Here is a 23,840-nt window from a genome sequence, read left to right as displayed (position 1 = left end):
GTGGGCAAAAGATCTGAATAGACACTTCACCTAGAAGATACACAAATAGCAAATAAAGGAAATGCAAATTAGTCAGGTGCAAATTAAAACCATTAGAGAAATGCAAATTAAAACCACAGTGGTGATTGTAACCAATGTACCAATCTGATTCAGGATGTTGATAGTTGGGGGAGGTTGTATGTGGGGGTGAAAGGAGTAATTGGGAAATCTCTGTACTTTTCATTCAGTTTTGCTCTGAATCTAAAAATGCTCTGAGAAGTAAAGTAAAAAAGAAAAAAATCACAATGAGATACTCTGATACACCTATTAGAATGTCAAAACAAAAAACCGACAATACCAAATGTTAGCAAGACAGAGCAATTGGAACTTTCATACATTGCTGGTGAGAATGAAAAATGGTATAGCCACTTTGGAAGACAGTTTGTTAGTTTCCTACAAAATTAAACATATTTTTACCATATTACTCAGCAATCTTACTTCTAGGTATCTATCCAAGAGAAATAAAACTTATGTTCGTACAAAAACCTGTTACATGAATATTTATAGCAGCATTATTCAGCGTTAATCACTCCAAATTGGAAACAACCCAGTTATTTCAACTGATGGATAAACAGATTGTTGTATATCCACACTGTGGAATATTACTTTATGACAAAAAAAGGAACTACCTGTTGATTCATGCAATAACATAGGTGAATCTTAAAATGCATTTAGCTAAGTGAAAGAAGCCAGACTTAAAAAGGCTACGTAATGTATGATTCCATTTATATGACAATCTGAAAAAGCAAAACTATAGGAAGGGACGGAGATCAGTGGGTGCCAGGGTTTGGGCGTGTAGGGAAGTGTTAGTTTATAAAGGAGCAGCACGAGGGAAGTTTGGAAGTAATGGGATGGTTCTCTCTCCCTCCCACCCCCGCCCTTTCTTGCCTGCTCTCACCAAATTAATAGACATGCTGTTGGTTAGTGTTAATATTTGTTCTCATCTGTCAGCTTTCACAGGCAGAAATAAAGGGAACTAATTATCCTTTTAAGACCTATATTATCAACTTGGTAGCATATAAAGTGCAATTCAATTAATGAAAGTAAATGTAACTTTATTAACTCTCGTATCATATGGAAAGTCATAGAAATGCCCTTTTCAGTTAAAAATGGGGAATCATATATTAACAAAACAAAACAAAACAAAAACCTTTTCACTTTGCTGGAATTTGCTGGTCATACGAGAAAAAGTTTTACTACTGCTAGGTCATTCAGTAGACAGTTTGTGCAAGTTAATGATAAATTTTGTGAGCATATCTACTTGAGCTTCTTGGACTCTTACAGAAAAGCATTTATCTTGCGCTCTAGGCAGCCGAAGATGGAAGGTGCTAACAAGAGATAAGTACTTTTCTTTCAAAAGTATCCTGAAATTTTAAATGTTATAGAGAACAAGATTTTAACATACATTTTCAGAAGGCTCATTCAGTTTTGGTGCCTCTTTTTCTAATAAACTTAAATCTTCTCATAAACATCAGGTATCATATGACCCTTGTGAAACAGCTTGCTAGAACTAGATGTATCCCAGGATTCTAACAGGATTGGATTAACCAAAGTGGAATTTGAACTTTTTTGAGGAATATACATGGGCAGCAAGCTGAATTTTCTAATTCCTAGGATTTATGGGTTTGATCCCACATGGGTTGCCAGTCACTCTCTTTCAGTAAACAACATATTCACTGTAGAAAACTTCATAAAGTACAGCAAAACATCATAAAACTGTCAGAATTACTACTCTCCAAGATAACTTTATATAGTCTTCCAAACTTTTTCCTATGCAAACATACATACTTTTTTCTGTCTCCTTCGAAAACAACAAAAAAGACTTATTCAGTATATTGACTGTCTTTGTATGTCAGAAAATTTAAATTTCATAGCTGTATAGTATTCCATTGAATACATGGGTCATCATTTATTTTACCAATCCTCATTTTTTGAGTCATTTAACTTGTATCCATTTTTTTGTGATGAATATTCTTGTGTTTATATCTTTGATTGTCTCTCCATTTATTTCCTTACAATATATTCCTGAAAGCAGTACTGCTGGGTCAGGGAGTGGTAGTTGTTTTAAGCTTATTTTTTTGTAGCAAAAGTAATATATATGTTCATAGTAATAAAAAGTCACAAGGTACAAAAATTACAATGCTCAGAATCCCAACCCCTCCTCAGAGAAAGTATTAGCACTTTCTTGCATATTCTAGAAATTTTCAGTGCATTTTCAAGCCTATGTAATACCTATCTCTTTTTATTTCTCTTTACACACATGGGATTATACTATACATGTACTATTTTGCACCTTACAATTTTCATTGAACAGATCTTGTACATCTTGTATGAAGAAATATAGACCTACCTCATTTTATAAAATGGTTATATGATGTTTCATTTTGTGGGTATGCTGTGGTTTATTTAATTAGTTCCTTTTTGATTAGCATTTAGGTTGTTTTCAGTTCTGTGCTATAATAAACAGTGCTTCAGTGAATATCCTTGTATATGTATATTTATGAGCCTGTCTTCTAGATAAAATTCCTAGAAGTGGAATTGCTAGATCAAAGGGCATGTACATTCTAAATTTTGGTAAATAGTGCCAAACTGCCCTCCAGAAAAGTTGTACACATTTATACTTTCACTAACAGCATGTAAAAGTGTTCAGTACTTTTAGAGACTTTTGATATATACTACCAAATTGTCCTCCAGAAAAATATCATTTCATGCTTCCACTAGCAGTGTAGGAGTGTCAGTCTAACCACACTTACAACAGATACTGTTAAGATTCTTTTTAAGCTTTGTCAGTCTGTTATGTGATTGCCCTTTTATGTTTATGTCCCGTGACTAGTGAGACTTTTTTGACCATTTCTATTTCTTTGTTTGTGAGTTGCCTGTTTATTTCCATTGTGCATTTTTCTTTTGGGTGTTCACCTTTTTATTACAGATATGGAAGAGGCCTTTGCCTGTCATATATATTGCTAGTCCTCTTTTACAGTTTTTTTAATCTTTTATCTGTTTGTATTTTTCCCTATACATAAGCTTTTGATTTTTTATGTATCATGCTTAGAAAGGCCTTCTCTATCCCAAAATTATACTCATTATTGCTTATGCTTTCTTCCAGTACCTTTTGTACTTTATATATATATATATATATATATATTTTAAATTAATTAATTAGTTTAGCTTCATTTTTGGCTGCATTGGGTCTTCGTTGCTGTGCGTGGGCCTTCACTAGCTATGGCGAGCAGGCGCCACTCTTCGTTGCGGAGCATGGGCTCTAGGCGTGCAGGCTTCAATAGTTGTGGCATGCAGGCTCAGTAGTTGTGGCTCGTGGGCTCCAGGGCACAGGCTCAGTAGTTATGGTGCATGGGCTCAGCCGCTCTGCGGCATGTGGGATCTTCCCGGACCAGAGATTGAACCCGTGTCCCCTGCACTGGCAGGCGATTCTTAACCACTGTGCCACCAGTGAAGTCCCCATACTTTATATTTAAATCCTTAATTCATATAGAATTTGTTTTAGTTTAATTATATTATACAGGGAACTTTATTTTTTTTTCAAAATGAGTAACTGGTTTTCCCAAAGCCATTTGTTAAGTGAACCACTGTTTCCTCACCTACTTGAAATGCTGTCACTATTTTATGTATAGTGATATAGAGAGTTGTGTATATATAGACACCCTCCTTATCACTCTTTCAAAATTTGTGTGTCCTCAAATATTTATTTTTTCATGTGAACCTTAGGAGCATTGTGTCAGGTTCTCCCTACCTCAAAATTCCACCGACTCTATTAAATTTATAGACTAATTTGGGTAGAATTAACCTCTTTTAACAATATCTTCCTACACATTTGTTATTAAGTTTATTACTGAGTATTTAAAATATTTTTTCAGGGAGATGTAGAGTGCTATATGAATGGGATGTTTTACCATTCTATTTTCTAGTTGATTATTGTCAGTGTATAAGCAATTGATTTTGATATATTAACTGCCAGTCTTATTAAACTCACTAATACCTGTCTGTAGTAACTCAACCTTAATAAACTCTGTAGTTAGAGTGGAATTTCAGGAAAGCAAACATATCACCTAATACACATAAATTTTCTATAAAATGTATAAATTTATATAAACATCTCTGCTTATTTTACTTGCTTTTTTCATTAGATCCAAATAACAACTCTATGATATAGGTTAAGTAGCTATTCATTCCCATATTATTTAGGACTATGTTTATCAATGTATATAGTCTCTGTCTTTACTGCATTAGAATCTTCAGAGGTATTTGTTAAAAATGCAGATTCTTTGATATCATTTCTCTCCTAATTAATAAGATCTTTGGGTGTAGACCTTGCAAATCCAGAATGTAAAAATTCTCCCCTAGATAATTCTTAAGTACATTGAAGTGTGGGAACCATTGGAGCAAAAACTGTGGCTCTGAGAGCAATTAAATGACTTCCCCAAATTCATGTAGGTAATTTATTCTTGGCCACAGGTTTCCTGACTTCAGGTCTTCACCACATGTCTGTGTGTTCTGTCTGTGTGATTCCTAAAATAATAATAAAGTTTTCATTTGTATCCTTATGATATAATTCAGGAATAAGTTATTTTCACTTCTTTCCAGTTGTGTTAAAAGTTCTGTTGACTGGACATGAGAGCTAGCATCACATGCTCTCTAATCTAAATATAAAATATCTTTATATTAGATACCTTAAAGGTTATGAGAATATTAGAATAAATTACTGTATTCCTTTGCTTATCAATTAAGTATATTGCACTAAGAGAATTTGTTTCTCTGGGAACAATGTCAACCTATAAGTCTCAGGATGGAAATGATGTGACAGGGTAGAGATCCAGGTCTTTCAGCCTTTTGAGTAGAAAGAATGGTCAGAAAAGTGATTTATCAGTTTTACCATTTTTAGGCAGGTTGAAATGACTGTAATGTTTTAATTATCAAGGCAGTATAACCTCTAAAGTTATTTTGCCCAAGGCAGATTTATTGGTGTTATATGTTGTTGAGCCTAAAAAAAGAAATTCTCTCAAAATCAAACTACCATATTATCTCCTAATGTCAAAATTTTCATTTAATATGCAACCCTCTGTAACTGCTCATTCATAGGGTTTTATAAGTAATTTATATGCATCTCATTTCTAATTTGATAGACTTTCTATACTATTAGGTTTGAAGAAAACTTAATTCATTTTGCTTACGGAAATTTTACAAATTCCTTTGTCCCAAATCCATCCCTAAAGTCAGATTATTAGAACGTGCTGTTTGTTTTCCTTGTTATCCCAAAGATTCTCAACCAGTTTGGGAACTAGTTTGTTCCTGTTTTTCTGAGAGTACGTATAATTTCCTGATCACAGTTGGATTTTTCTAGTCTTTTAAAACTGATTGTAGTGAGATTTATTGTTGTTGTTTATTTTAAACTCTCCTTCTGTGATTGAAGAAACCTATATCTCAGTTTTTCTTTTTTGCTTCTCTTTCTAATTTAAGATTAAAGAATTATATTCTGTTCATTATTTTCATGCCCAGCACTAAAAGAATTCCTTTTCCCACACTTCTCTATCAGCCCTCTCATACTCCTGTTTTCCTCACTTCCTTTATTTTCTGCAATCTCCTTTTTCTTCATCACCCTTACTTAACCTTTGCTTGTCTTTAAAACAGGAACTGTATGTGACCTGCTTCCTCTTGTGTTTGGGAAAAAGCTATCTGCAGATGTCTAAGGCTGTGGAAAAAAATAGATGCATCCAGTTCAAGCAAAGGCAGTATGTTTGGCCAATTGTAGCTTTTTCTTTATTATTTTTTTCTGAATACTAAAGTAACACATGCTTATTTTAATGAAATTATAATAATACAGAAGGATTTAAAGTAAAAAAGGAGAAATTCATCCCCCCAAAGGGTAATCACTTTTAATGGTTTGTCTCTTTCTAGACCTTTTTCTCTTTATACATGTGCTTCCATGTCAGTGTATACAGATTTAGCTTATTCTCTTTAACTGCTATGTAGTCTTCTATAGTATGAATGCATCATAATTTATCTATTTCTTTATTGATGAATGTTTAGAGAGTCTCCAAGTTTTAACTCTTTTAAGTATGCTTACCCTATACCTTTAAACATCTGTGTAAACATTTTCATAGGTTACAGTATTTTAAGTAAAATTGCTGGGGTAAGGGTTATATATACATGTGGTATCTTGATAGGCATTGCAGAATTGCCCTCCAAAAAAAGGCCATAGTGATTTACACTTGATTGACAGGATGGTAAAATATTTTTCTGCGTCCTTGACCATATTGAATAGATACATTGGTCTTTTAAGTTTTTGCCACCATGATAAGCAAAAAACATGATGTCACTCTTTTAGTTTATATCTAATTTGTATTCACCAAATTTGTATTTTTAGCTAGTTTAAACATCTTTTCATTTAACAACTAAATTGTATGTTAAATAAAAAAGGTTGTAAGCATACACTATAATCGTTCAGCAAGAAAAAAAATGTACATATCAGAAGAAAGCATGTAATCTTCCCTCTTTTCTTGCATATGCTTGGAATAAAGTAATGAATGTATGAATTTTGTATGAATTGGTCATCTTTTCAGGTGTATATAAAGAAATCCCAACTTGCAGATTTCAGCATGTGTTGGGCTAATAAACCAAGTGTCTCTTTCCTAGGCTGCTCTCTCTCCTGTTATCTCCCTGAACAGGCCGCCTCTCAAGTCTGTCAGTGAGAATGACTTAGCTTTGTGGATAATTATGTTCTTCCTGATAGTGGGCTAATTTTTTTGACTTTATAAATCTTTTTTAACCTGACTGATTAGCTCACTACTATTTAACATCAACCTGCCATAAGAACTCTTTATTTATTTTGTACTTATAGGCCAAAGTCCCTGTAGGCATAAGCACTAAATTGATCAGAATTACACAATAAATCACAGAGTCATATGGAAGCAGAAGTGTAATTTGCCAAATTATCTCAGTAGGTCAACACTGAAATGATAAATTGTGAGTCACTAGGATATGTTATCTTCAATGAAACTTCAAAAACTGGGCAGATTCTTCTCTCTTCAGTGATTACAGTACAACACTGCCTTCACATGAGTGATTTTATTTGCTGACCTTTATTAAGACTTCTATTAAGATGCTATATTGTTATATTTCTAAGGCTACAAATTATATTTTTTTCAAAAGAACAGATATAGATTTAATTCTGATGTTTACTGTCCATCAAGAGGTGTGATTTAAAATAACTTTACAGGTATAGTAAGATGGACTGCAGGTAAGAGAATTTTTTTCTTAAAGGTTTATTGAGGTATCATTGACATACAACATTGTATAAGTTTAAGGTAGACAGCATAATGAGCTGACTTACATATATTGCAAAATGATTACTACAATAAGTTTAATTAACATCCATCACCTCTTATAGATACAAGAAAAAAAGAAAAAAAAATTTTTTCCTTGTGATGAGAAGTTTTAGGATTGACTCTTAGCAACTTTCAAATATATCATACAGCAGTGTTAACTATAGTCATCATATTGTACATTGCATCCCTAGTACTTATTTATCTTATAACTGGAAGTTGTACATTTTGACCACCTTCATTCAATTTCCCTACCCCTTACCCCCTGCCTCTGGTAACCACAACTCTTATCTCTTTTTCTGAGTTTTTTTTTTTTTTAAGATTCCACGTACAGTATTTGTCTTCCTCTGTCTGACTTATTTCACTTAGCATAATGCCCCCAAGGTCCATTCATGTTGTCACAAATGACAGGATTTCCTTATTTTTTATGGCTGAATAGTATTCCATTGTATATGTGTGTGTGTGTGTGTGTGTGTGTGTGTGTGTGTGTATACATCTCACATTTTCTTTATCCATTTATCTGTTGATAGACAATTAAGTTGTTTCCATAACTTGGCTATTATAAATAATGCTGCAATGAACATGGAAGTGCAGATCTGTCTTTGACATAGTGATTTCATTTCCTCTGGATATATACCCAGAAGTGGAATTGCTAGATCATATGGTAATTCTGTTTTTAACTTTTTGAGGAACTTCCACACTGTTTTCATATAGTGGCTGTACCAGTTTACATTCTTACCAGCAATGCACAAGGGTTCCCTTTTCTCTATGTCCTCGCCAAGATTTATTATCTCTTGTCTTTTTGATGACAAGTTATACTCTTGTAACCTCAAGATATGTTGATGGGTAGTTCCAACCCCCATATGTTCATATATGTTAAAGCTTTTTTTTTTTTTTTTTTTGCGGTATGCAGGCCTCTCACTGTTGTGGCCTCTCCTGTTGTGGAGCACAGGCTCCAGACGCGCAGGCTCAGCAGCCATGGCTCACGGGCCCAGCTGCTCCACGGCATGTGGGATCTTCCCAGACTGGGGCACATACCCATGTCCCCTGCATCAGCAGGCGGACTCTCAACCACTGTGCCACCAGGGAAGCCCCATATATGTTAAAGCTTTTATCCTTTAGATTTTGCATTTCAATCATAGACATGTTTGTCAAAAAAGATGAAGTAATCACTTATACTTGCATGTATTGATAAGAAAATAGTTTTGTTTTATAAATCCCAAAAGACATGGGTTTTTTATTCCCACATCCTCTAGTTTAATGCCTGTGTAGAGTAAAAATTAAGTAAATGCTGAGTGAATCAGCTTTATTATAAAAGCATAAATATTAGCTATTAAAATTTGTCAGTATGTTTCAAGAACTTTCAAAGTGCTTTTTTTCCCCTTTAGAATATCCTCCCATCCACACACAAACACAGAAAAATGTCAAATAATCATTACACAAGAGAATAAAAATGAGTGGTTAAGAAATGTATGAAAAGATCATCAACCTCATTTAATAATCTAAGAAACACATAAAAAATAAAATATTTTTACCTGCCATATTGCTAAACATTAAAAAGAATACTTGGTTATACAATTATCTGTTTGAGTCCTTGCTTTCTATTCTTGTTGGGTATATACCTAGAAGTAGAATTGCTGGATCATACGGTAATTCTATGTTTAACTTTTTGGGGAACTGCCAAACTTTTCCACAGTGAGTGTACCATTTTACATTCCTACCAACAAGTGTTCCAGTTTCTCCACATCTTCACCAATGCTTGTTATTTTTCGTGTTTTATTTATTTATTATTTTTATTATAGTCATCCTCAATAGATATGATGTGGTAGCTCCTTGGGGTTTTGACTTACATTTCCCTAATGGCTAGTGATGTTGAAATCTTTTCATGTATTTGTTGGCCCTTTATCTTCTTTGGAAAAATGTCTGTTCAAGTCATCTGCCCATTTTTCAACTAGATTTTTTGTTGTTGAGTTGTACCATTCGTTTATATATTCTGGATATTCAGTCTCTTATCAGATAAATATTTTGTAAATATTTCTCTCATTCTGTGGGTTGTCTTTTCACTCTCTTGATAGCATCCTTTGATGCATAAAAGTTTTTCATTTTGATGAAGTCCAGTTTACCTATTTTTCCTTTTGTTATTTGTGCTTTTGCTGTCATATCCAAGAAATCATTGCCAAATCCATGTCATGGAACTTTTCTACTGTGTTTTCTATTAAGAATTTTATAGTTTTTGCTCTTGAGTTTAGGTCTTTCAATCCATCTTTAGTTAATTTTAGTGTATGATGTAAGTGACTTTATTCTTATGCATGTAGATATCCAGTTTTCCCAGCACATTTGTTGAAGAGACTGTCCTTTCCCCATTGAGTGGTCTTGACACCCTTGTTGGAGATCATTTGACCTTATATGGGAGGGTTTATTTCTGGGCTTTTATTCTATTCCATTGGTCTATATGTCCATCTTTATGCCAGTACCACACTGTTTTTTTTTAAATTTAATTTTATTTATTTTTTTATACAGTAGGTTCTTATTAGTTATCCATTTTATACATATTAGTGTATATATGTCAATCCCAATCTCCCAATTCATCACACCACCACTGCCCACCCCGCACTCGCTGCTTTCTCCCATTGGTGTCCGTACGTTTGTTCTCTACATCTGTGTCGCAATTTCTGCCCTGCACACCAGTTCATCTGTACCATTTTTCTAGGTTCCACATATATGCGTTAATATATGATATTTGTTTTTCTCTTTCTGACTTACTTCACTCTGTATGACAGTTTCTAGATTCATCCACATCTCTACAAATGATTCAATATCATTCCTTTTTATGGCTGAATAATATTCCCTTGTATATATGTATCACATCTTCTTTATCCATTCGTCTGTCGATGGGCATTTAGGTTACTTCTATGACCTGGCTATTGTAAATAGTGCTGCAGTGAACTCTGGGGTGCTTGTGTGTTTTTGAATTATGTTTTTCTCTGGGTATATGCCCAGTAGTCGGATTGCTGGGTCATATGGTAATTCTATTTTTAGTTTTTTAAGGAATCTTCATACTGTTCTCCATAGTGGCTCTGTCAATTTACATTCCCACCAACAGTGCAAGAGGGTTCCCTTTTCTCCACACCCTCTCCAGCATTTGTTGTTTCTAGATTTTCTGATCATGCCCATTCTAACTGGTGGGCATATGATATGAGGTGATACCACATTGTAGTTTTAATTTACATTTCTCTAATACTTAGTTATGTTGAGCAGCTTTTCATGTGCTTCTTGGCCATCTGTATGTCTTCTTTGGAGAAATGTCTATTCAGGTCTTCTGCCCATTTTTGGATTGGGTTGTTTGCTTTTTTAATATTGAGCTGCATGAGATGTTTATATATTTTGGAGATTAATCCTTGTTGGTGGATTCATTTGCAAATATTTTCTCCCATTCTGAGGGTTGTCTTTTCGTCTTGTTTGTAGTTTCCTTTGCTTTGTGAAAGCTTTGAAATTTCATTAAGTCCCATTTGTTTATTTCTGTTTTTATTTCTGTTACTCTAGAAGGTGGATCAAAAAAGAACTTGCTGTGATTTATGTCAAAGAGTGTTCTTCCTATGTTTTCCTCTAAGAGTTTTATAGTGTCCGGTCTTACATTTAGGTCTCTAATCCATTTTGAGTTTATTTTTGTGTATGGTGTTACGGAGTGTTCTAATTTCATTCTTTTACATGTAGCTGTACAGTTTTCCCAGGACCACTTACTGAAGAGACTGTCTTTTCTCCATTGTATATCCCTGCCCCCTTTGTCGTAGATTAGTTGACCATAGGTACATGGGTTTATCTCTGGGTGTTCTGTCCTGTTCCATTGATCTATATTTCTGTTTTTGTGCCAGTACCATATTGTCTAGATTACTGTAGCTTTGTAGTATTGTCTCAAGTCAGGGAGTCTGATTCCTCCAGCTCAGTTTTTTTCCTGCAAGACTGCTTTGGCTGTTCAGGGTCTTTTGTGTTTCCATACAAATTTTAAGATTTTTTGTGCTAGTTTTGTAAAAAATGCCATTGATAATTTAATAGGGATTGCATTGAATTTGTATATTGCTTTGGGTAGTACAGTCATTTTCACAATATTGATTCTTCCAATCGAAGAACATGATATATCTCTCCATCAGTCTGTATTATCTTTAATTACTTTCATCAGTGTCTTATAGTTTTCTGCATACAGGTCTTTTGTCTCCCTAGGTAGGTTTATTCCTAGGTATTTTGTTCTTTGTGTTGCAGTGGTAAATGAGAGTGTTTCCTTAATTTCTCTTTGAGATTTTTCATCATTAGTGAATAGGAATGCAAGAGATTTCTGTGCATTAATTTTGTATCCTGCAACTTTACCAAATTCATTCATTAGCTCTAGTAGTTTTCTGGTGGCATCCTTAGGATTCTCTGTGTATAGTATCATGTCATTTGCAAACAGTGACAGTTTTACTTCTTCTTTTCCAATTTGTATTCCTTTTATTTCTTTTTCTTCTCTGGTTGCCATGGCTAGGACTTCCAAAACTGTGTTGAATAATAGTGGCAAGAGTGGTCATCCTTGTCTTGTTCCTGATCTTAGAGGAAATGGTTTCAGTTTTTCACCATTGAGAATGATGTTTGCTGTGGGTTTGTCGTATATGGCCTTTATTATGTTGAGGTAGGTTCCCTCTCTGCCCACTTTCTGGAGAGTTTTTATCCTAAATGGGTGTTGACTTTTGTCAAAAGCTTTTTCTGTATCTGTTGAGATGATCATATGGTTTTTCTTCTTCAGTTTGTTAATATGGTTTATCACATTGATTGATTTGCATATATTGAAGAATCCTTGCATCACTGGGATAAATCCAACTTGATCATTGTGTATGATCCTTTTAATGTGTTGTTGGATTCTGTTTGCTAGTATTTTGTTTAGGGTTTTTGCATCTATATTCATCAGTGATATTGGTCTGTAATTTTCTTTTTTTGTAGTATCTTTGTCTGATTTGGGTATCAGGCTGATGGTGGCCTCATAGAATGAGTTTGGGAGTGTTCCTTCCTCTGCAATTTTTTGGAAGAATTTGAGAAGTATGGGTGTTAGTTCTTCTCTAAATACTTGATAGAATTCACCTGTGAAGCTATCTGGTCCTGGACTTTTGTTTGTTGGAAGATTTTTAATATCAGTTTCAATTTCATTACTTGTGATTGGTCTGTTCATATTTTCTCTTTCTTCCTGGTTCAGTCTTGGAAGGTTATACCTTTCTAAGAATTTGTCCATTTCTTCCAGGTTGTCCATTATATTGGCATAGAGTTGCTTGTAGTATTCTCTAAGGATGCTTTGTATTTCTGTGCTGTCTGTTCTAACTTTTCCTTTTTCATTTCTAATTTTATTGATATAAATCCTCTCCCTCTTTTTCTTGATGAGCCTGGCTAATGGTGTATCAATTTTGTTTATCTTCTCAAGGAACCAGCTTTTAGTTTTATTGATGTTTGCTATTGTTTTCTTTGTTTCTATTTCATTTATTTCTGCTCTGATCTTTATGATTTATTTCCTTCTGCTAACTTTGGGTTTTGTTTGTTCTTCTTTCCCTAGTTCCTTTAGGTGTAATGTTAGATTGTTTATTTGAGATTTTTCTTGTTTCTTGAGGTAGGCTTGTATAGCTATAAATTTCCCTCTTAGAACTGCTTTTGCTGCATCCTATAGGTTTTGGATCGTCGTGTTTTCATTGTCATTTGTCTCTAGGTACTTTTTGATTTCCTCTTTGATTTCTTCAGTGATCTCTTAGTTACTTAGTCACGTATTGTTTAGCCTCCATGTGTTTGTGTTTTTTACGTTTTCCCCCCTGTAATTGATTTCTAATCTCATAGCGTTGTGGTCGGAAAAGTTGCTTTATATGATTTCAGTTTTCTTAAATTTCCTGAGCTTGATTTGTGACCCAAGATGTGATCTATCCTGGAGAATGTTCCATGCGCACTTGAGAAGAAAGTGTAATCTGTTGTTTTTGGATGGAATGTCCTATAAATATTAATTAAATCTATCTGGTCTATTGTGTCATTTAATGCTTGTGTTTCCTTATTAATTTTCTGTCTGGATGATCTGTCCATTGGTGTAAGTGAGGTGTTAAAGTCCCCCACTATTACTGTGTTACTGTAGATTTCCTCTTTTATAGCTGTTAGCAGTTGTCTTATGTATTGAGGTGCTCCTATGTTGGGTGCATATATGTTTATAACTGTTATATCTTCTTCTTGGATTGATCCCTTGATCATTATGTAGTGTCCTTCCTTGTCTCTTGTAACATTCTGTATTTTAAAGTCTATTTTATCTGATATGAGTATTGCTACTCCAGCTTTCTTTTGATTTCCATTTGCATGGAATATCTTTTTCATCGCCTCATTTTCAGTCTGTGTGTCCCTAGGTCTCTTGTAGACAGCATATATATGGGTCTTGTTTTTGTATCCATTCAGCGAGCCTGTGTCTTTTGATTGGAGCATTTAATCCATTCACGTTTAAGGTAATTATCAATATGTATGTTCCTATTACCATTTTCTTAATCGTTTTCGGTTTGTTTTTGTAGGTCCTTTTCTTCTCTTGTGTTTCCCACTTAGGGAAGTTCCTTTAGCATTTGTTGTAGAGCTGATTTGGTGGTGCTGAATTCTCTTAGCTTTTGGTTGTCTGTAAAGCTTTTGATTTCTCCATCAAATCTGAATGAGATCCTTGCTGGGTAGAGTAATCTTGGTTGTAGGTTCTTCCCTTTCATCACTTTAAATATGTCATGCCACTCCCTTCTAGCTTGTAGAGTTTCTGCTGAGAAATCAGCTGTTAACCTTATGGGAGTTCCCTTGTATTTTATTTGTCGTTTTTCCATTGCTGCTTTCAATAATTTTTCTTTGTCTATAATTTTTGCCAGTCTGATTACTATGTGTCTCAGTGTGTTTCTCCTTGGATTTATCCTGTATGGTACTGTCTGCACTTCCTGGACTTGAGTGGCTATTTCCTTTCCCATGTTAGGGAAGTTTTTGACTATAATCTCTTCAAATATTTTCTTGGGTCCTTTCTCTCTCTCTTCTCCTTCTGGGACTCCTATAATGCAAATGTTGTTGCATTTAATGTTGTCCCAGAGGTGTCTTAGGCTGTTTTCATTTCTTTTCATTCTTTTTTCTTTATTCTGTTCTGCAGCACTGAATTCCACCATTCTGTCTTCCAGGTCACTTATCCGTTCTTCTGCCTCATTTATTCTGCTCTTGATTCCTTCTAGTGTAGTTTTCATTTCAGTTATTGTATTGTTCATCTCTGTTTGTTTGTTCTTTAATTCTTCTAAGTCTTTGTTAAACATTTCTTGCATCTTCTCGATGTTTGCCTCCATTCTTTTTCGGAGGTCCTGGATCATCTTCACTATCATTATTCTGAATTCTTTTTCTGGAACGTTGCCTATCTCCACTTCATTTAGTTGTTTTTCTGGGCTTTTATCTTGTTCCTTCATCTGGTACATAGCCCTCTGCGTTTTCATCTTGTCTGTCTTTCTGTGAATGTGGTTATTGTTACACAGGCTGCAGGATTGTAGTTCTTGCTTCTGCTCACTGCATTGTTTTGATTACTGTAACATTGTAATATTTTTTGAAACCAGGAAGTATGAGACTTCTAATTTTTTTTCTTTTTCCAGATTTTTTGGCTACTTAGGTTCCCTTGAGATTCCATATTAATTTTAGGATGAGTTTTTCTATTTCTGTAAAAATACCTTTGCGTTTTTATAGGGATTGCATTCAATCTGTAGGTTGTCTTGGATAGTATTAGCATCTTAACAATATTATGTCTTCCAGTCTGTGAACACAGGATGTCTTTCTATTTTTTGGTATCTTCTTTAATTTCTTTTAACAGTGTTTTGTAGTTTTTGGTATGCCAGTCTTTCATCTCATTGGTTAAGTTTATTCATATGTATTTTATGAAGAAACGTGCATTTCAAAATGCAAGCATAGTTCACAGAGTGAAGTTTAAATATGTAATGTATAACTCTAAAAATAAGATGGACATAACAGTTTTTGGTTACATATGATTGGGAGAATAGTGTCAAGAGGATTACTTGCCAGAAAGGTAACTCAGAGAAAAGTTCCAGGCACACTGATTTTTGCATGTTGATTTTTTACCCTGGAACATTGCTGAATTCTTTAATTTTTTAAAATATTTGTTATTTATTTATTTGGCTGTACTGCATTGTAGCTGCAGCACACAGGATCCTTACCGCCACATGTGAGCTCTTTGCTGCGGCATGCAAGATCTTTTAGTTGTGGCATGCAAGATCCCCAGCTGTGGCATGTGGGATCTCTAGTTGCGGCATGCAGGATCCTCAGCTGTGGCATGAGGGATCTTCAGTTGTGGCATGCGGGCTCCTAGTTGCAGCATGTGGGCTCCTAGTTGCGGCAGGCAAGATCCGGTTCCCTGACCAGGGATCGAATATGGGCCCCCTGCATTGGGAGTGCGGAGTTCCAACCAGTGCACCACCAGGGAAGTCACTGCTGAATTCTTTATTAATTCTAACTTTTTTTTTTTTTTGGTGTGGGGTCTTTAGGGATATAAGATCATGTCATCTGTGAACAGAGATCATTTTCCTTTTCCTTTTCCAATTTGGATGCCTTTTTTTCTTTTTCCTGCCTATTTACTCTGGCTAGGATTTCTAGTGCTATGTGAAACAGAAGTGGCTAGGGTCAGCATCCTTGTCTTAATCCTGTCCTTAGAGAAAAAGTTTTCCAGTGTTTTACCATTTAAGTATGATGTTACTTGTGGAGTTTTCACAAATACCCTTTATCAGATTGAAGTAGTTTCCTTCAGTTTTCCATTTTCTGAGCTTTTTTTTTTTTTTTAATCATGAAAGTGTGTTGAACATATCAAATGCTTCTGCATCGATTGAGATACTTGTGTTTGTTGTCCTTTATTCTAATACCATGGTATATGTCACTGATTGATTTTTGTATGTTGAACCAACTTTGCATTTGCATGATAAATTCTACTTGGTTATGGTGTATAATCCTTTTTATATGTTGCTGGATTTGGATTACGAGCATTTTTTAGATGATTTTTCTGTCTACATTCTTGCAGATGTTGGTCTGTAGTTTTCATTACTTGTGGTACCTTTATCTGATTTTTGTATCAGGCTAACATTAGCTCATAGACTTAGTTAGGAAGTTCCCTCTTCTCCTATTTTCTAAAAGCGTTTGTGAAATTTCTTCCTTAAATGTTTGGTAGACTTTACTAATGAAGCTGTGGTGGGCCTGGAGTTTTTCTGAGGAAAGTTGTGTTTTGTTTTTACTGTAATTTTGATTCCTTTAATAGATTAGGACATTTAAGGCTGTTTTTTTCTTCTTGGATGAGCTTGTGTCTTTCAATGAAGTGGTCCATTTCATTTAAATGTTGAGTTCATTGACATAAAGTTGTTTACACTACTACCTTATTGTCTTTCTAATGTCTGTAGAATCTAATGATGTCACCTCTCCTGTTTCTGATAATGGTAATTTGTGTTGTCTCTCTTATTTTTCCTTATAAGTCTGGAAAGAGATTTATCAATTTTACTGATATACTCAAAGAACCAGCATTTACTTCTCTTTGTTTTCTCTGTTGTTTTTCTGCTTTTTCTTTTATTGATTTTTGTAGTCATCTTTATTATTTCTTTTCTTCTGCTTACTTTGGATTTAATTGCTCTTCTTTTTCTAGATTTTGGATGTGGTACCTGAGGTCATTGATTTGAAACCTTTCTTCTTTTCTCATATAAACATTTAGTACCATAAAATTTCCCATGACTACTGCTTTACTGTCATACTACGAATTCTGCTATGTCACATTTTAATTCTGTTCAAAATAGTTTTTAATTTCCTTTTTGATTTCGTCTTTGACCCATAGGTTATTTAGAAGTGTGTAGTTGGCTTCCAAAGAATTGTGGGTTTTCCAGAGATCTTTCTATTTTTTTATTTCTACTATAATTCCATTGTGGCCAGAGAACCTACTTACTTTGACTTGGATCCTTTTGAATTTAGTGAAACTTATTCTGTAACTCAGAATTTGGTCTATCTTAGTTAAGGTTCTATCTGCACTTGAGAGGAAAGTGTAATTCTGCTGATGTTAGGTGGACTATTCTGTGCTTGTCAGTCTAGTGAAATTGGTTGGTGGTGTTGATCAAATCTACTCTGTCCTTGCTGGCTTTCTGCCTACTTTTTTTTATCAGTCATTTAGAGAGGGGTATTTAGATGTCTGACTATACTTGCAGGTTTTTCTATTTCTCCTTGCAGTTCTTTCACTTTTTGCTTCATGAATTTTAAAGCTCTGTCATTAACTACATAAACATTTAGAATTATTATGTCTTCATTAATTGGCCCCTTTATCGTTATGAAATGCCTTTCTTTATCTCTGCTTTATAGTCTTTGCTCTGAAATATACTTATGTATTAATATAGCCTCTTAGCTTTCTTTTGAATAGAGTTAGCATGGTATGTCAATTTGTCTCATTAATTGTGATGATAATTTGTATTGTTTCTTTAAAAGATTTATTTACTATAAGGTTAATTAAGGAGTCTTTTATACTTATTTATTGCTAATTGGTATTTTGTAGGGTGGTACTTTGCAATAATGTAAGTGTCCTCTTTCTCATCAAGCTTTTTTTCACTAGTATTAGCATTCATGAATGATTTCTTCCTCAATCAGTTATTACCATGATTGAGGTAATAATGGTGCCAAATGGTGATTTTCTAACTTCATTATTTTGTCTATGTCTCTTGGCATTCTGAGAGGTAGAGCTTTCCTTTCTGAAGTGTTTGTAAACATATTGAATTAAAATATGTGTCACCACTAACACAAAATATAGGAGAGGTGTGGTACACAGAATGATAGCCCCACAGAGATGTCTATGTCTGAATCCCTGAAACCTCTGACTTCCTTACAAGGAAAAAAGGACTTTGCAGATGCGATAGAGTCGACCTTGAGGTGGAAGCATCCAGGATTATCTGGTTGGGTCCAATACGATCACAAAAGTCCTTGTAAAGTAAAAGAGTGTCAGGAGAGTCAGAGAATGAGATGTGCAGGTAGAAGCAGAGGTCAGAGTTGTGCAGTTGGGGGCTGGAGTCAAGGAATGTAGGCAGCTGAAAAATCAGAGAGGTGGATTCTCCCCTAGAGCCTCCAGATAAGATACAGCCTGTCAATACCTTGATCCTTTGTTTTCCCTTGGCTACAAGGTGATATCCTTTAGTTCCTATTATTTCCTGTATGTTGGAAGTTAGCTCTAAAACCTTGATTAGATACATGTTAAAGATTTTTGTTGAAAATGTTTCATAGGTGGTGCATAATATTCATGATTCTAATTTTTAAAAATTTTTTATTGGAGTATATTGATTTACAATGTTCTGTTAGTTTCAGGTGTACAGCAGAGTGAATCAGTTATATATGTACATATATCCACTCTTTTTTAGATTCTTTTCCCATATAGCCCATTACAGAGTATTGAGTAGAGTTCCTTGTGCTATACAGTAGGTCCTTATTAGCTATCTATTTTATATATGGTAGTGTGTATATGTCAATCCCAATCTCCCAATTTATCCCTCCCCCTGATTACCCCCTGGTAATCATGAGTTTGTTTTCTACATCTGTAATTCTTGTTTCTGTTTTGTAGATAAGTTCATTTGTACCCTTTTTTTTTAGATTCCACATATAAGCGATATCATATGATAATTGTCTTTCTCTGTCTGATTTACTTCACTCAGTATGATAATCTCTAGGTCCATCCATGTTGCTGCAGATGGCATTATCATAATACTAATACTGATCACTGAGTCAAGATGGACTTTGCTCCCTTCACTCCACTTCACCCAGTGAGACCTATTTTGGGTTACTGACCTCCAGAATTGTAAGATAATACATTTGCATTTGTGGCAATTTGTTATAGCAGCAATAGGAAACTGATAAAAGGAAGATGTTAAATGGAGTTAACATGTTTTAAAAGTTTTTCCACTATCCAGGCAGAGATAAAAGTTCTAATTTAAGATAGACTGTAATAAATAAAGACATGTTGTAATCTCTAGGGTACTAAAAGAGTGATGTTTAAAAACTATAACAAGCTATTACATGGGAAAAGGGGAATAATGAAAGGTATTTGATTAATGCAAAATAAAGCAAGGAAGGAGAAAAAGCCTCAAAGAATACTTGGGCCAAATAGGAAAACATCGAGAAGATAGGCATAAACCCCAAAATATTAGTAATTTTATTAAATGTAAGTGCACCCAATATTACAGTTCAGAGCAGAGCTTGTAAGAAGGATTAAAAAAAAACAGCTAGGGCTTCCCTGGTGACACAGTGGTTAAGAATCCACCTGCCAATGCAGGGGACATGGGTTTGAGTCCTGGTCGGGGAAGATCCCACGTGCCATGGAGCAAGTAAGCCTGTGTACCACAACTACTGAGCTTGTGCTCTAGAGCCTGTGAGCCACAACTACTGAGCCTGTGGCCACAACTACTGAAGCCCACGCACCTAGAGTCCATGCTCCGCAGCAAGAGAAGCCACCTCAATGAGAAGCCCACACACTGCAATGAAGAGTAGCCCCCGCTCACCGCAACTAGAGAAAGCCCATGCTCAACAATGAAGACCCAATGAAGCCAAAAATAAAATAAATAAAATAAATAAATTAAAAAACAACTAAGTGCTATTCCCAGATATAACATACAACTATATGTCATGCATAGAAAAGTTGAAAATAAATGTATTAAAAATATTTTATGCAAATACTTCCAAAAGATAACTGGTGTGGCCATACTACTGGAGAGGAGAATAATTCATAATAATGAAACGATTAATTCAACAGATAGACATAATATTCCTAACTTTTTATGTAGGTAATTGCATAGCCTAAAAATGTATGAGACAAAAAATGGAGAACTAAAAGGCGAAATAGGTCCATAATTGTAGTTGGAGATTTTAATACACCTCTCTCAATAACTGATATAACAGCCTTTCCACAAGGAAAACTTGAGGTCCAAGTGGCTTCTCTGGTGAATTTTTCCAGTTAGTAAAGAGCTAACACCAATCTAACACCAATCTTTAACAGAGAACTGAAAAATAATACTCTCCAACTCTTTTTATGGAATAAGTGTAACCTTTATAACAAAATCTGACAAGAACATTACATGTAAGGAAAATCTCTTTCAATAAGTGGTAGCAGGTCAATTCAGTATCCATATGGGGGAAAATGAGCCTTGCCTCCTACCTCATACTGTATACAAAATGTAGTTCCAGGTGGATCATAGACGTAACTTTAAAAGATAAAATAATGACTCTAGAACAGCACTGTCCAATAGAAATAAAATGTGAGCCACACATGTAATTTAAATTTTCCTAATAGCCACAATAAAAAAAGGAAATGGGAAATTAATTCTAATTATATATTTTAGTTAACTTAATATATACAAGTTATTGTCTTTTTAAAAAATTATTTATTTAAATTTATTTAATTTTGGCTGCATTAGGTCTTCGTTGCTGCACGTGGGCTTTCTAGTTGTGGCGAGCAGGGGCTACTCTTTGCTGCACTGCATGGGCTTCTCGTTGCAGTGGCTTCTCTTGTTTCAGAGCACGGGCTCTAGGCACGTGGGCTTCAGTAGTTGTGGCTCGCAGGCTTTAGAGCACAGGCTCAGTAGTTGTGGCACATGGGCTTAGTTGCTCTGTGACATGTGGGATCTTCCCGGACCAGGGCTCGAACCCGTGTCCCCTGCATTGGCAGGTGGATTCTTAACCACTGCACCACCAGGGAAGTACAGTGATACTAATATTGATCACTGAGCTAAGGTGGACTTGCTCCTTTGAGTTTTCATTTAGCAGTCAAGGGAAAAGTAAAGAATATCTGGAAAATATCTTAGAATGTTAGTAGTTTCCCACCATTTTTAGTCTTCTGACCAAGAAGAAATCACTTTCCCCCTTTCAGCTTTCTTATCTAGCAGGAGAATTCAGAGTTGGTTTGTCTGTCCATCCAGTCAACTGACCATCCACCCAACAACAAAAAAATGTTTATTGAACAACTGCTTTGGGTATCTCTTTCTCTCTTTGGGTGTCTCTCCTTCCAGTCGGTTTTCTCCCCAGTTCATTTTTGGAATATTTGAAATAGATGGTTTTCATCTAAGTAAGAGGGAAAAAAGTTGAGGCACATGTTTATGCTGTAGCCTTATCTGCCACTCGTTGGAGTCCCTATGGAGAAGCAAAAATGTGATTATCTTTGGATCAGTGTTTGGGTAAGTATATGTGATTTTGGCTCATGCCGTTAATCTCTGAGTTTTTATTGTATAGTAATAATACTATGTAACTATAAGTAACACTTATATAGCAATAACTAGTACTAGGTTGCTGTTTATGTACATTTGCCTAGTTTAAAATAGGCATAATTTCCTATTTAAATTTTCCTGAGATTTCATGCAGTTTCATTGGTCCTAAATATATTACAAATTATTTTATTCTTGTGTGGGAGACATTTATATAAACGCTTAGGTGAGTTGAGGACAAGTATTTGAATAAATAACTTCACTGTGTGACATGCAGGATCTTGAACCTGTGCCCCCTGCAGTGGAAGCTCAGAGTCTTAACCACTAGACTACCAGGGAAGTCCCTGAATAAGTAACTTTTAATGATAGAGTTCAGTTCCTCTGCTATTACTTTCCAAAGTAGGTAGAACAAACAAGTTGTTCAGGGTGATTGAGTAATATGTTCCTAGGGTCTAGATATTGCCCACATCATCTTTACTGGTCAGTCTACTTCGTTATAGTAATTGTGGCTAGTATTGCTTCATTATTATTTGGCTATTCATTTATAGTGCTGAAAGCACAATATTGTACCCTTTAGTATACTCTACCCCTTTAGTATACTCTTACTAGCTTTAGGAAAAAAGTTAGAGAAATGTGCTTAAATCTGAAAGGTAAGTTTCTGAAGAACTGATGTAAATGAAATTCACAACAATTCCTCTTTTATATCCGCTTTAAAAATAAGCACATGTTGAGCCAAGAACATTTACATGTTTTTTTTTTTGGCGGTGCTGCGCAGCTTTCAGGATCTCTGTTCCCCGACCAGGGATTGAACCCGGCCCACCCCAGTGAAAAAGCACTGTGTTCTAACCACTGGACCACCAGGGAATTCCTACATCTTCTTATCCTGATCCCTTTGAACTCATTCCAAGTTCTTGTGCTAACCTGTTAAACTAATCATACCTAAAATAGAGCTGAAAACATACTGTTTCACATTTAAAGTATATATTGTAACAAGTTCTTACCATAAAATCCAAATATAGAAGAAATTGTCAAGAAAAATTGTAAGAATACATTGTAAATGAAATAAAGTAACAGTGAAATGGCTAATAACGAAAGGTTATGGCTTTCCATCTATCTCATATTTTAGCTTTAATTCACTAATTCTTTATTGAAATTTCTGAGATGTAGAAAAGTGTGTTACCACTTCACACCCATTAGGATAGCTATTATTTTTTTAAAAACAGAAAATAATAACAAGTGTTGGTGAGGATGTAGAGAAATTGAAACCCTTGTGCATTGTTGGTAGGAATGAAAAATGGTACAGTTGCTATGGAAAACAGTACGGTGATTCCTAAAAAAATTAAATGTGGAATTACCAAATGATCCAGAAATTCCAAGTCTAAGTATATACCCAAAAGAATTAAAAGCAGGGACTTAAACAGATATTTGTATAACAGTGGTTATAACAGCATTATTCACGGTAGCACAAAGATAGAAGCAACCCAAAGGTGTATTAGAAGATGAGTAGATAAACAAAATATGGTATATACATACAATGCAATATTATTCAGCCTTAAGAAGGAATAACATTCCGGGCTTCCCTGATGGTGCAGTGGTTAAGAATCCACCTGCCAATGCAGGAGACACGGGTTTGAGCCCTGGTCTGGGAAGATCCCACATGCTGTGGAGCAACTAAACTTGTGCACCTCAACTACTGAGTCTGTGCTCTAGAGCCCTCGAGCCACAGCTACTGAGCCCACGTGCCACAACTACTGAAGCCTGCATGCCTAGAGCCCGTGGTTTGCAACAAGAGAAGCCTGCACACCACAGCAAAGAGTAGCCCCAACTCAACGCAACTAGAGGAAACCCATGTGTAGCAACGAAGACCCAACTCAGCCAGTAAATAAATAAATAAATTTATAAAAGGAAAAACAAATAAAAGGCCATATACACGTGTGTGCATACACACACACGGACACACACACTTTTTTTTTTAAAAAAAAAGAAGGAATAACTTTCTGCCATGTGATACAACATGGGTAAACCTTTAAGATATTATGCTAAGTGAAATACACCAGACAAAAAAGGACAAATGATTCTACTTATATGAGGAACCTAGAGTAGTCAAATTCATAGAGTCAGAAAGTAGAATGATGGTTACTAGGGGTTGGGTAGAGGTGAAATGGGTAATTGGTGTTTAATGAGTATAGTTTCAGTTTAGGAAGATGAG

The 23,840-nt window shown here is 35.0% G+C and overlaps 1 protein-coding gene across 2 annotated transcripts in view; it reads left to right on the top strand.

Annotated features, from left to right (window-relative positions):
- ATP7A (ATPase copper transporting alpha) overlaps window positions 1-23,840 on the top strand; it is a 142,729-nt gene that overhangs the window by 19,221 nt on the left and 99,668 nt on the right. Inside the window, exon 2 of one of the 2 annotated variants that reach the window (XM_073799313.1) lies at window positions 5,686-5,786. The exons of the other annotated variant lie outside the window; for it this stretch is intronic. Within the exon in view, the coding sequence (XP_073655414.1) occupies window positions 5,763-5,786 (24 nt within the window). The 5' untranslated portion in view covers window positions 5,686-5,762. The remainder of the gene's footprint in view (window positions 1-5,685; window positions 5,787-23,840) is intronic. 2 annotated transcript variants of the gene reach the window in all.

The sequence above is a fragment of the Tursiops truncatus genome, chromosome X, assembly GCF_011762595.2.
Source record: "Tursiops truncatus isolate mTurTru1 chromosome X, mTurTru1.mat.Y, whole genome shotgun sequence".
Taxonomy (NCBI): Eukaryota; Metazoa; Chordata; class Mammalia; order Artiodactyla; family Delphinidae; genus Tursiops; species Tursiops truncatus.
The sequence above is the reverse complement of the archived record's forward strand: the minus strand, read 5'-3'. Positions and strand labels throughout refer to the sequence as shown.